The sequence below is a fragment of the Emydura macquarii genome, unplaced genomic scaffold (assembly GCF_026122565.2).
Source record: "Emydura macquarii macquarii isolate MOO-44397 ecotype Brisbane River unplaced genomic scaffold, CSIRO-AGI_Emac_v2 contig_2795, whole genome shotgun sequence".
NCBI classification, from domain to species: Eukaryota; Metazoa; Chordata; order Testudines; family Chelidae; genus Emydura; species Emydura macquarii.
In genome coordinates this window covers 574505-588498 of record NW_027132932.1, presented here as the reverse complement: position 1 = coordinate 588498, position 13994 = coordinate 574505, and the positions used below count along the sequence as shown (strand labels likewise).

Below are 13994 nucleotides of genomic sequence, written 5' to 3'. Positions count from 1 at the left end.
AGAAGTGGACACTGCAGCTGAGACTTCACCAGTGTTGAGCACAGCAAGACAATTACCTCCTACATCTTATATACAGCATTCCTGTTAATAAACCCCAGAATATTAGCCTTTTTTGCAACTGCATCACATATTAGCTCATATTCAATTTGTGATCCACTACAACCACCTGATCCTTTTTAGCAGTACTACAACCTAGCTAGTTATTCCACGTTTTGTAGTTGTGCATTTGATTTTTTCCTTCCTAAGAGTAGTACTTAATTTGTAGTATTTGATTAAATACTTTGAAAACTAACATAAAAAATATTAACTGCTCTATACCCAGTGTCGGCAAACTATAGTTCACTTTTTGACCAGGAGCTGAAGACTGATGAGAAAATGTAAGAGTATTTAAAAAGACTATTACCTACCTTCACTCCTCTTTCTTTGCGCAGCGGTGTTCTTGAAGGAGGAATAGGGGTTCGGTTTCCAGCAGGGCTAAACACACTAGGTGCTGTGGGACTCCTGAATGGAGCTTGTTTTGGTATTCCTTTGAGTGGGGCTTTGGGGTGGGGAAAAAAAAAAAATCAGCAACAGCAATTGTAATGAACGTCCACTTAGTTGAAAAGAATGATGAGTTCTGGATTTCTAGAGACTTCTCATTTCTTGTATGGTAGCTTTAAAAGCCTCTTGGATGGAATTTATATTAGCCTGTAAAAATGTTAATAAAAGGAGTTCACTGGGTCAGAGTTTGTGACTCAAAGGGTTAAGAATGAGCCACTATTATTACATAGTTAGGTGCATAAGGATACCTTTTCATGTACAAGAATTTAAATAAAGCAGTTTGTTAAAAGAGACACATTGCTACTGAACTACATCAAGCTCTCCTTACTGCTAAGGGCTGTATTTAATCTAGGTGAATTACAGGCACAGCTGGTAGCACCTCCTATAGCTAAGATTGCCTGATGCTTTCCATGATATGACCAGTTTTCATTGCTTATAACTTTGCCACACTTTAACCTTTTGAGATGAAATTTTCCATGTTATTTGTGTATCTCTGGCTGAAACACAGGGGTTGCAGGAGACAGAGGGTGGAGAGCATCAGAGGAGTACAGCACATGATGATGAGGGTGGATAGGAGCAGAGGGTGCTGGTGGGACTGCATAAGAGAAGAGGTAGGGAGGGCAAACACTGAATGTGGAGGATAAAAGAAACATGGGGTAACTACCCATTCCCTGAATGAGATGGGGCCCTGTGGAAAATAAGAGTATGTATCATGTAATTAAAGACTGTATCATAATACATGCACACAAGGGTGCCAAATTAAGTTTTAATATAAGCAGCTTTAATTCGAACATTTCCTAACTTTTGAGTCTTTGACTTTGCAACCTGAATATGCTTTAGATGTCTGTTTTGGAGGCATATATAAATAAAGCAGGAAAGCACTTAGCTTAGTTTTCATAAGCTATGAAGAAGTTATGCTATGGGAAGGAGCAACATATTGGCTATTACATTAGTCAAACAAGCAGTTAGAAGCCATCCTGTTGTCTCCAACCTTCCCCTTTTTGAGAAAGAGGACAAAAGTAATTGGTGTTCTACCTTATTTTCCTGCTTTCAATCAAGTTTTTGACCTGGGTTTGACAGAGTGTACCAATTCATTTTGTTGACTGATTATCTTCTCCTATGGATGGAGGGAACTCGGGTTTCCAGGCATAATTTTTATTTTGATTGGCCAGCAGCCTTTGATGCTATTGACCATAAGCTTTTGAGACTCTCTTGCAGATCCTGATGATGCGGGCAGATATGATTGCATTTTGGTGCTTCTCTTCTTTCGTCTCAAAGATCCTAGCATGGTTTTGAGCAGTTATTCAGATGGTCTGAAGCTTCTCATAGGTTATGCAGAAATCTATTCCATCACCCTCCCTTTTCTTGTGAGGGCACTTGTACAGACAACGGCATATCTTTACATCTCCCTGTCATCAGACACTGATTATGCAGCCTCACTGCCTGGTTGAGACAGGGCAGTAAAGAGCACAAACTGTAGTTCCAGAAACTGCATTGGCTGAAACTGCTTCTGGCTGCGTAGACCTTCCTGATGGTGAGACGGTGCAGTGTGCCTGACAAGCTATGTAGAATAGAAGAGAATAGGTGCTTGTCTCTAACATTCTAGCACTGTTGAAAAGTTATTGAAAATAACTATGCCAAAAGCAACTGGCCGTATTTAGCAGTGATGACAATCTGTCAGCCAGAGTAACCCTCTGCAAGGGACTCTACATCATCACTCGCTTACTGAAACATGCCACCACAGCCTATCCTGCACTTCTGGAAGCTGGCAGAAGTGGCTGCAGCAGCAGATTGCACGTCTACACTCCAACAGTAGGTCTGCCTCCTGTGCTCCTACTGTCGCTGGGTCCTCAGTGTGAAGCACACCTTTCTACCTTGAAATCTACCAGTGTGCGTAGGAAGGCACTCGTCAAGTTTTATACTGGATAGTCCTCTTTTTTGCTGGTTTGTCCCCCATCCAGTGTTGTCCAGTATTGGACGGGGGATAACATTTTGAAAAGTGCGCCACTCCACCCCACCAGGGTGACCTTGCATGCGCTGTGCACGCACGGTCACGCAGGCAGGTGTGGGGTTATGCATTTCCCATACGTCCTGGAATGCCCAGTGTTCCAGGAATCTGTGGGCAGTGCTTAATTTGTAATGAAAGAGGTGCCGGGGCTCAAGCAATTAGGCACTGGAGCACAAGCAATTTTTTTACATTCATAACTGATGGAGCAAGCCCAGGGGTGCCGGGGCTATGAACTGCCAAGACTAGAGGTGCCGGGGCTCAGCTCTGACACAAATTAAGCATTGTCTGTGGGTGGTCATCTTGAGTGCGTGACGCCAGCACTTAACATGTGACAAATGCCCAAAATGTTTACTAAACTTTCCGCCTCGGCAGTTGTGTGGTATGACCTGTGAATCTCTTAGTGCCAACTAGCAGAGGACAAAAGGTGCATAAAGGTTACAGGGATCCCCTGAGTCTAGGGTCTTCATACCAGTTTGTCAAAGGGTGCCATGTAATACTATTGATCATAATCTCTGTATTACACTAGTGATCATAATCACTGTGAAATGTATACGCGGATAATAAGTAAGGAGTCATGCTGCTATCCTGAAAATTATGTTCCTAAGGTCTGAGAATTGGGGCTGGTCATTAGAATGTAATAAAGAAGTTTCTTTCAGGCAAGAGATGTTTATCTGTCTTTCTGGCTATATGTAAATTGAGTATTGGATAGTTCACAATGGATATCCATTTACAGTCTGCGCCAAATGGTAATGAAAGGATTGTAAAATCTTCGAGAGAGGGAATTTACAGGAAGAAATAATCCAGCAGGAGGAAATCCAGTTTACAAGTGAAGAAAATGGATTATTGGACTGTAACTGTAGATACACTCTGCAGAACTCACTCTGAATACTTCATGTAGGAAGCAATCTGACAGTGTGTTTGCTTTATGAAAAAAGCATTATAGCCAGGCTTGGCTGAAAAATGCTGGAAAGATTTTTGTGGTGAACTAAACTTTATTAGACAAGAGGTTGTCTAGTTAAGTAGGTCTCAGTTCTAGTATGCATATTATGAACTTTGTTATATGTAACCCTTTGTTTCTAATATTTTTACTTGCTATCACTTCAATCTGCTCTTTATTAAATAAATATCTTGTTTTTACTGTAAAAGTATCTAAGTGCTGGGTGTTAAGAACTGTGGTCTAAAGTATAAAACTGGTAAACTGAGGTGTACTGTCCTTTTGGGAGTAGAGGCTCTGGGAATTCTGGGAGTGTCCATTGATCAGGGGTTGGGCACTCTGGGGGGCATGAGGAGAACTTGGAGGTTGGAGTGTGCCCTATTATTAACCTGTATAGACAGCAGTGGCTGTAGAGGTCTAGAAGTCAGTGATTGTGTTGCCAGAGGCTGGTGAAGGTGGGGAACTAACCCACAGTGCGCCCAGATGAGGACAAGTGGTACCGAGGTGCCTCACAACCATAGGTACCTCTAGGAAGTGTCACATGTGGATTAAATGTAACATTTATCTTTGTGAAAGTCTTAAGTAACCTACAACACATTCCTGCTAGCATCCTTCCCCTGGATCACCAGCACCTCTGAGCTTACTGAAGCTTCTCAATCTGCCAGAGGAAGCAGGGGACTAGGTGAAAGAATCAGAATCAGAAAGTCAGCCAAAGGAGGGCATGTGAACGGGGGCTCCTGAAGGTGAGACTAGCTCCCGCACACCAGGCAAGCCCAACAGTGACTGACTGTCAGTTTGTTAATGTATGACCAAAGTATTAAACAATATTTAATATGCTGTTTGTGCACTAAGCAACATCTGATGGCACAAGGATTCAAAATACACTGACACCATTTTGTACTCCACCACTGTAAGATGTAAGTTATTTTAAAATAATTCCCTGAACCAGCTCCTCTAATAAAAAATGTGTAACCAATGCTAATTCTGTAAGGCTCTTTGTTTCCTATAGTGGCTACTCCTCATAGTAAGCTTTTTGAGTCTGCCCCACCTTTGACCTAATGGCCTAATTCTCTAGCTCAAAGGATAGCTTTAAAATCCAGAGGTCCAATGCTTATTTTGCATATACAGCCTGATGAGTGGGATACAAAGAGAAACACTGTAAGCATGGATTACACACTCACCCTGGCCAGGGTGGCTTTTCCCAAGCTTCTGAGCTTGATAGGAGTTTAAATCCCCACATGTATCCATGGGGCTTTATAACCTGAGGACTTCTGGATTTAAAAGTACGAGCCTCTAGTACTTGAGTTAAAGAATCAACTTGATTAGCTCCAAATCTGGAGTAGACTCACACCACTATCTGTGGTCTGTCCTCCACAGTGGGACAAAGAAATCTACTTCATTAGGGTCCGAAGTCCTGTAATTTGGTACTAGGCAGTATGTCTGATAAATTAGATCATCCTAAACCCTTTGTCATTCTCCTGTGAGACCGTTATATATGTATATGTACCGTTATAACTTGTGCAACTTTGTATAACTTTAGCAAATTGTGTCCACATAACTCCTGTGCTACCATTATACCTTATCTTATACCAGCATCAACCTTTTCAGTACCACTGTATCAATGTCAACATTCAAGCAGTAATGTTTTAAAGTTTAAATAACTGGGTTTTTTTAAATGCAACTTTTAACAAATATTCTTCCATTTTACACATAGCAAAGACTCACACATTGAATATTCATATTTTAGATTGCTGTAGTATGTTTAAAGAAGGCCCTGAAGGAAAAGTTTCAGGCAGTAACATTTTTTAGTTGCATAGAACTTTTAAAAACAGGCATAACTAGCCTTAATTTTTTTCCCTCCACTACAAACGGACACAGAAAATTTGAGCAGTTCATAAATTACAACAAACACCTGGAACTGATCCTCTCATAGCACAGACATTTTATAGTACTCTTTTCACCCCTGTTAAAATGGACATTTTAAATGCAACTTTAATTGTAGTAGTGCTACTGCCCCCACTAAAATATTGGCGCTACTGACACTTCAAGAAAATAGTACATTTATACTTATTTACATTTAGAAAGCAACTATTCTCAATTATTATAATATCCTTAGTAAGAGCTAGGTATTCTGTGCATCTGTCAGCGTGAGTGTTTGATAGGCTTTATCTGTATTTTCCTTTCTAATGCACAGAACCATTTATGTTCTTGGTAATTATGTTTGATAGTTTTGTACCTTATTTTAAGGATTACAACAAAATATACCATTTTTATATATAATCTCATCTAAACATGTAAGAAAAAAAATTCCAGGCAGGATTTTCAAACTATTTCACCTAGAATAATTATCCCATATTATGTTTACCACATTTTCTCCTTTGCATTTGTGAAAGTCAGTTTAAGATTACTTCACTAATAGGCATCACTAGTATTATATTTTCATGTTTCCATAGAGCTTCATTGGGCAAAATGGTAAATCTATTTTTATTTAAAAATCTGATCCCTGCATCTATAAACAAGATTTCAACATCTCGAGAGATACAGCTATAAAAGATCTAACAGTTTTCGGGATGTTGCCCCTTTTCCTTAAAACTTTTTTCAATTTTAATATAGAATTTAATTTTTTTCAGGGAATTTATCTAGCAAAACCAGAAAACAAACGATCATTTCAAGTGGATATTCTATAGATATTTTAATCTGGAAAACCTGAAGCTTTACTTTCTCCGGGCTTGACCGTACCTTTGTCTTATGCAGCCACGCACAGCAGCCCACCCCCTTGCTCAGCCAGTTCTTGGGTCCAGTGTAGAGCAGTTCCTGTTTTATGACAAATACTCCCACTGTGAGTGCACAAGAGGGAGGTGAGTAGTGGGGTAGTGCCTGGGCTTTGCTCTCCACTCATTGGCTAGGACAGTCACGATAGGGATGACAGAGGCGTAAATCACACCCTTTCAAAGTAAGCAGTAGCTTACTATCCCTGCCCCTTCTGTTCTATCTTGGATTAAAACGGGATGCCTGAGATTACTCCTGAAGCAGTGCAATTTATGCATTGCCCCTTGTTTAAGGCTCAGTCTACCCGCACAATCTAACCCTGTATTTTTAACAGTGCTGTAGCTGCACTTAACAATTAAGAAAAACTACTCCTATAAACAAGATATTGGGAGTGTTTAACTCAGGACAACAGAGATCCTCTGATGTGACAGAAATGCAGTTTTAAAAAAAATAAACCATGCAATTTTATTCTTTGCAAACACTATTTTACCTACATGTGAGCTGTACAGACATATAAATTATTCTCTACCAAGTAGTAATATAAGTGAGTCATACTTGTTGTATCTATTTTTTTGACCAGCCCCCTCCCTTTGGCATGGAAAGGCACTCCTGCAGTCTTCTTGAGCTGTTGTGCAGTTTCTGTTGCTAAAAAGAGAAATGCTTTAGTTATTTCCAAATTTTTATTTGAAATGTAAACTACTGCACTTCCTACATACAATTATTTTAGGGCCTAATCTAGTGAAAGATGGGAAATTATATCTTTAATTGACAGAAGTCATCAAGTTTAATAAATCACATATCCACGATTTGGAAAAAACAAAATTAAAAGGTTCCAAAAGGGTAGCCGTGTTAGTCTATATATGGCAAAAATGAGAGTCCTGTAGCACCTTAAAGACTAACAAATTTCTGTGGGCATAAGCTTTCGTGGGCTGCAACCCACTTTGTCAGATGCATCCCATGAAAGCTTATGCCCGCAGAAATTTGTTAAAATTAAAAGGGTTGTGTAAAGGATACCAAGTTACAGAAATACGCAAGCTAACATCAACAATAGACAACCTACTTGAAGGGGAAAGTTGAGGTAAACAAAATTTCATTCAGAATGCTTAGCTACTCACGTTGATACTTTAATTCAATCACACTGATTAATCAACTCACAGGTAAGGTATAAGCAAGTTGCTACAGCAACACTGTGATGTGTACAGTATTTTAAGTTCATTCATTTAAAGAAAGGCTGGGCTAGACTTCCTGCCTTCTGTTAATTAAAATCCTCTTGGTTTCCACCTACAGTAGGCACACTGAGCAAGGGAAAGCATGCGCTGGCTGCCTCTGCTCCCTGTTGCAAAAACATATGGCAAAATAAAGCTCAGCTAAGTTCTAATTTCATTTTTGTGGTAAGAGCCTCAGGCATCTTAACCAAAGCTCTCCCTTACGAGTCTCTAAAACTGATTACAAAATATAACCAACAGAGAATATAACCTTCCTTAAAAAAAAAAAAAGAAAAGAAAAAACCTTTTTCTGTGCCTTCAAATCTGAACAACATTTAAGACTACAAAAGCAAGACTACCTATTAATACAGTTATAGCTAGAATGGATTTGATAGGCTCAGTCCTGCCCTTCTGTGCACTGTTGTGTATTATGGAAAGCCAGTCGGTGCATATTCTTGTAAGAAGGGAAGATAAGATATGTGTTACTGTACTGAGGAATAAGACCGAATTCTATGCCTTCTTTTTATAAACCTGTTTGTAACTGTATCTAATCAACTAGCTGGTTTACTACTTACATTTCTGCAAGAGTTCTGCTCGAAGAGTGGCACTTTTGGGTTTTCTTTTCAGCTGAAAGTGTTTCACTGGGGGAGTAAGTGGCCCAGCTAGTGTTGTCAAGGCATTTTTGTTTAAGTACTGGCACTCCAACGGCAACATAGCTGATGTTTCACATTCGCTTACTGTGTAAAGAGTTAATATAATGCTTGTGGGTAAAAGGACCTCTTGCAAAGATAATTACAAAACAATTTTTGTATAGTTTGTGCAGGTGATTTTTAACTTCTGAACATTTATTCAGACACTAAGGGAAACTTCTTTTGTGCTCATAATCAGTATTTCAGAAACCTGCCAACTTTAGCTAAGTTGTAGTAAGTAATCCCTCCCCAGGATTGAATAAAATAGAAGATATGTTTTTTTTAAGACAGCCATTTTAGATTTGTCTAGTCAAGTCTTGTACAAATTTCAGTACTCTGGAAAAAATAGCTGAAGATTAATTCTCAGAAGCTACATTTAACCCCCCTTACCCCCAACCCACAATCTGGCAGACCACAAAATACCGAGGTGAAGATTTCTACTAGCAAACGATCACTCCGATTTTCAAACAGGATGCAGTACTGTCTCCAAGAAAGTTTTTTATTACTCTGCTGCATCCTGGCTCCTAAGACCATTTCTGTCCATTACATTCAGTGGCCTCTTCTACACTTCCACATTTCGGGATAGTTGCACTAACACTGGTACTGCATGACTGGTAGCAGTAACTATGGCAGTGCTAGCATATACATGGCTCAGACATTTTAACTGCCTCAGTCTAGTCTATCCTAAGGCTTTCACTGCAGCCATCATAAGTGAAGCTGCACCAGTGGGACACTTCCTAAGAACTGCTAGTGTAGATGCAGTCCATCTACATAACATAATAGCTGGACCCTCCAAGTACAGATTTACACCCTTATCTTTAGTGAGGCTCCAAATAGGGGTCTGCCCACTCCAAGCTCATTGCGGCTCAGAGCATTAGAGAGAAAGCATTATATCATGCTTTGGTAACGATGAACATATACATTAGGAGAGAAGCTCTGTGCGGCAGTTTTAAGTTTGTCAACTGTTTTAGAAAAACAAAAAAACAGACAACAGGAAGTCCCTTGAAGATTAGTAAAAAAAATGTCAGACCAGAAAAAACAATTTTTAATGCATGATCTTTTAAAAGTTTATACACATTTAATCTAAAAATAATACTTATTAAATTATACATCAAATTTACTTCACTACAGGCATTACTAACATCAGCAAATAGGAACCAGTCTTGCAGCCCTTACTCAGTGTGTAGTCCTATTGACTCACATGACACAGTTCCTGGGGACCATGGCTGCTGGATTAGACCCACATATATTGCTTCCCATTGGACCAGTGATACTCAGACCTCAGTGCTCCAGGAACCAAATTAGCAATCAACATTACACAAATGATCCACAGTAGAGTGAATTCATTGTTTCATTTACTATATAATTCTCACAGCAAAATGACTGACCAAGTATTATTATTTTATCAACTACAATTGGTTAATAGCATAGTAAAGTCATCCTGGTTGGTTAATAACTTAGACTGGTTAATAATTAAATCACAGTCTTTTAACTTCATGTGCTGAAGAGAGTCACAGGAGACACATTAAAGAGCCATCTGCAGCTCATGAATCTCAGTCTGAATATCACTGCATTAGACTCTGGAACATACAGGGTGTAATCCTGGCTTCACTGACTTTCACCCAGGGTGGTTTGAATACAAAAATGTCAAATAAGCAGTGTAATTTTAGACCAAAAAAAAAAAAAAGACAGCTTACCTTTTTCCCTAAGTTCTCCTAAAATATCTTGAACATTGGGATTCTGTTCTTCAAGATCAAGGTTAAGGTGGCCAGTATCTGGAAAGGATTTTAAAATATCAGCTACCATTAAGACCCAGGGGTCTGAATCCAAGGTAGCGAGCTGGATAATTTCAGTCAGTGCACCTTTCATCTAACAAAAAAAAGAAAAGAAAATCAACAAATTGGAAACAATTTTAAGAAGGTTACTTTGTATTTGGAAATATTTTAAGAAGCCAGCACAAACATGCACAGTATTTTTCTTCCTGTGGGGAACCCATACAAATTATTGTGCTCTAACACAGTTAAACAAGGCCTTTAAGCCACATGTCCAGGGTCATCTTTTTTGCTACACAGTTATAATAAGGAGAAAAGGTGTTTTTAAAACTTATTTTAGGCAGTTCAACTGGAGAAAGAGGGAAAAAGTCACAAGATTATAGCCGGAAAGAGTTTTATTACAGTATGTTTATTTCAGCTACTAATCAAAACATTTATTAGTTGGTAGCATAAATAAAGTAAATACAATTATCTCACTGAAATTACATATTGAACTTTGGTTTTTGAAATTTATCATTATACTTCATTCACAGGTAGTTCCATCCCTAAGAGGGAATCTGAAAATTCAGATTTTTTTTTTTTCAAAAGTCTTATTTGAATGTTAAAAATGGACTTTTTTAAATCTCTCCAGTCTTGGCAGAACTAAAATGTGGCTTTAGGCAGCATGTGCTTACCACAGCACAAGAGAAAATAGAGACAACTTAAACTATCTGACCACTATTGAGACATATTGGCGATATACAGTCCTAACATTAAAGGTTTTAAGGTCAAGTGCAAGGAAACTAAGAGTTAAGCGATAAAGACGTAGTCCTTTCCATATCCCACTGTGATCACATGTTGCAGTACACATGGAACAATTTATACTGTTTGCAGGTATCCAACAATAATGAGACAGGTCAAGGACAGATCTTCATCCGTAACTCTATATTTCCTTCCTCGTATTGATTTACAACAGGCCTTTTGTTATTTGACCACAGTTTGCTTGTTTAAAAAAAAAAAAAAAAAAAAAAAAAAAAAAAAAAAAAAAAAGTAGTATTACACCAAAATAGTAAACTATTAAATTATATCCCAGTTCTCCCTTCCTTTTCCAAGTACCTTTAGACCTCAAAAATAAAATCATGGTCCTTTTGATTTTGCTGATTATATAGTGATACCCCTGCCCAACCCCCACCCCACTGTAAATTACAGAAAGCTCATTTAAGGTCTCACTTATAATGTGCACAGAAGTCTTCATGAGTTTCTAATCCTTGCTCCCTCCAAAGCCTCCTCTCCCAAATCCACAAAAAACCCAGTGTCAGCCAAGAACAGAGGGCAATATGGATAAATTGGGCTTCACTCTATAACTCCATCAGAAGCTGCTTCCACTATATTTTTTTTAAAATAAGGAATGAAGTAGGGAATGGGAGGGAAGAGTATGATACGTCTCAAGACAAAGGTCCTCTCCAGTCCACGATGCAAATTCTAGAACTACAACAGGGATTTTCAGGGATTGTAGGTATGCACACAGAATAGTCAATTACACTTTCAGCAGGTTTGAGTAATATGGTAAGGATACTAGAAGCTGAAAAAGCGGTCTATATTAGGACTCCCACCAGTTTTAACACTGGCTCAACTGAACTCCTGGGGATTTTTTCATTCTCTAAGAGCTTTTTCTTCAAGCTACTTTCTACATATGGCCAAACACCCACAGTGTCCTCCTTTACATCCCGCCTCAAGCGTCTCTTTTTTCTAGTTTTGCATCAGGAAAAAAACTGCAGGACTTTCTGATCCCAGGTTAAGTTTACAGTTCTGGCTGTTAGAAAATATGTTTTTATTTGCAAACTAAGCATATGTAATATGCAAATCAGAGGCACACAGAATCTCACATCAATTTTTAGTGTTGCTTCTCAAAGCAGAACTACATTCCAAAATTGTTAATTGTATTATGGACCTAATCTTGCAATCCTTATTTAGGCAAACTCTCACTGATTCCAACAAGAGTCTCGTTAAGCACAGACTTCAGGATCAGGTCCAACATATTCTGTTAGTTGTCCTTATAGGTCTTGTTTGATAGGTCAGTGATTAGCAAAAATACTTTTAAAAAGGTGAAATTGGTACTCATGGAAATGAGGAACTAATTACATTTTGTACAGCTAGCCAAAAAGAGGGCAAGGCTTTAACTTGGGCCAACATCCCTATAAAGATGAACATGAGAAAAACCAAACTCATTTTCACTTGTAATAAACAGCCATCAACACTTTAAATAATCATAGCATGGGAGGAAAGGGACAAGTCATTGGCAGTAGACAAGAAAACCAGACAAGAGCTCCAGAAGGACTTCTCTAAACAATTCCTATTCATTTGCTTTCCACTTCTACCACTAATTCAACGTGGATTACATAGAATTATAAAGTGGTTTCAAAACTGTTTTTAATGGTTTAGTGTCCATTAAGAGGGTGATGTTGAGTAGGAGTCCACAAAGGTCTAATATTAATCAGCATTTTCATTAATCTGAAGAATGGAGTGGAGAGTATATTAATATCTCCCAATGATACAAAGGTATCACAGGATCACAAATACTCTAGAGCAGTGTTTCTTAACCTGGGGTTTTAGAGGGGTCGCAAGTGCAGAGCTGGTATTGGGGGTGGCAAGAAAGGCAATTGCCTGGAGCCACAGGGGCGCCATGAAACTAAGTTACATGCCTCGGCCCCGTGGCGGTGGGACTCAGGCTTCAGGGGTACAGTAGTTTGGAAAGGTTAAGAACCACTGCTCTAGAGGCAAGGGATTAGAATACAGTACATATTTAATAAAATGGAAACATGGTCAAGATCAATATAAAATCAGATTCAATAAACAACTGTAATTTAGGAAATATAAGTGGAGGGCAGGGAAATGTAAATGACGACAAATTAAGGCATAGGGTATGTCTACACTGCAGACTGAAGTTGATTTATTTTAAATCGACTTTCACCCAATGAATTATAGAAGTCGCAGGAGCGTGATCACACCACGTTCCTTGCGCCAGGCTCTTGCATCCCCACTTGCAATGCTTGGGTCGACATTCAAAGCAGTGCACCATGGGTAGCTATCCCACAGTGCAACTAGCCACAGAGGCTTTTGGGAAACTTGTTGGCCTCTCATGATGCAACGTGCTCCCTCTCCCGCCCTTCTTTTCCCAAATAAACAGCAAATGCTTTTTCACGTCGTTTTTCTATGCAGCGCGCACGCAGTTGCCAGAGAGACATGGAGCCTGCTCAGCTCTCTACTCTCATTGTGAGCAACACAAATACCTCACGGCTTATCCTGCAGTATTTTCAAAGGTGAGAGAGGAGCTGCAGCACGGAAAATAGCGATGTAACTGAGGCTGCCCTGCTACAAGCCATACAGCGGAACAATTCCTGTTTGCTGCAGGCTGTCACACGTCATCTTCAGTCTGTGGAGTGCCGGTTCTGGTCCCAGGAAAGAAGCACAGATTGGTGGGATCACATGATTATGAAGGTGTCGGATGATGAGCACTGGCTGCAGAACTTTCGTATGCGAAAGGCCACTTTCTTTGAACTTTGCGCAGAGCTGTCCCCACTGTGAAGCACATGAATACTCGCTTGAGACCAGCTCTGACAGTGGAGAAGAGAGTGGCCATCGCTCTGTGGAAGCTGGCAACCCCAGACTGCTACCAGTGAGCTGGGAATCAATTTGGAATCGGTAAATCCACCATTGGAGCTTCTGTGATGCAAGTGTGCAGAGCCACCAATAGGCTTCTGCTAAGAAAGATAGTGACTTTGGGAAAAGTGCAGGACATAGTGGATGGATTTGCTGCAATGAGATTCCCAAGCTGTGGGAGGAGAGGGGGCAATAGCTGGCACTCATATCCCTATCCTAGCACCTGACCATCTTGTCAGAGAGTACATAAACCAGAAGGGATACTTCTCAATGGTGTTGCAGGCCCTTGTGGATCACAGGGGACGTTTCACCAACATCAATGTAGGGTGGTCTGGAAAAGTGCATGATACGATCTGTTCAATAAGATGCAGACAGGCATTTTCTTCCCTGACCAAAAAATAAACATTGGTGATGTGGAAATGCCAATAGTGATCCTTG

At 39.6% G+C, this 13994-nt stretch overlaps 1 protein-coding gene across 1 annotated transcript in view; it reads right to left on the bottom strand.

Moving 5' to 3' along the window:
* Positions 1 to 13994, bottom strand: part of NELFA (negative elongation factor complex member A) — a 33024-nt gene that overhangs the window by 11203 nt on the left and 7827 nt on the right. Inside the window, exons 2-5 of the mRNA XM_067567635.1 lie at positions 9843 to 10014; positions 8032 to 8193; positions 6807 to 6896; positions 408 to 538 (exon numbers count right to left, since the gene is read on the bottom strand). Of these exons, the coding sequence (XP_067423736.1) occupies positions 408 to 538; positions 6807 to 6896; positions 8032 to 8193; positions 9843 to 10014 (555 nt within the window). The remainder of the gene's footprint in view (positions 1 to 407; positions 539 to 6806; positions 6897 to 8031; positions 8194 to 9842; positions 10015 to 13994) is intronic.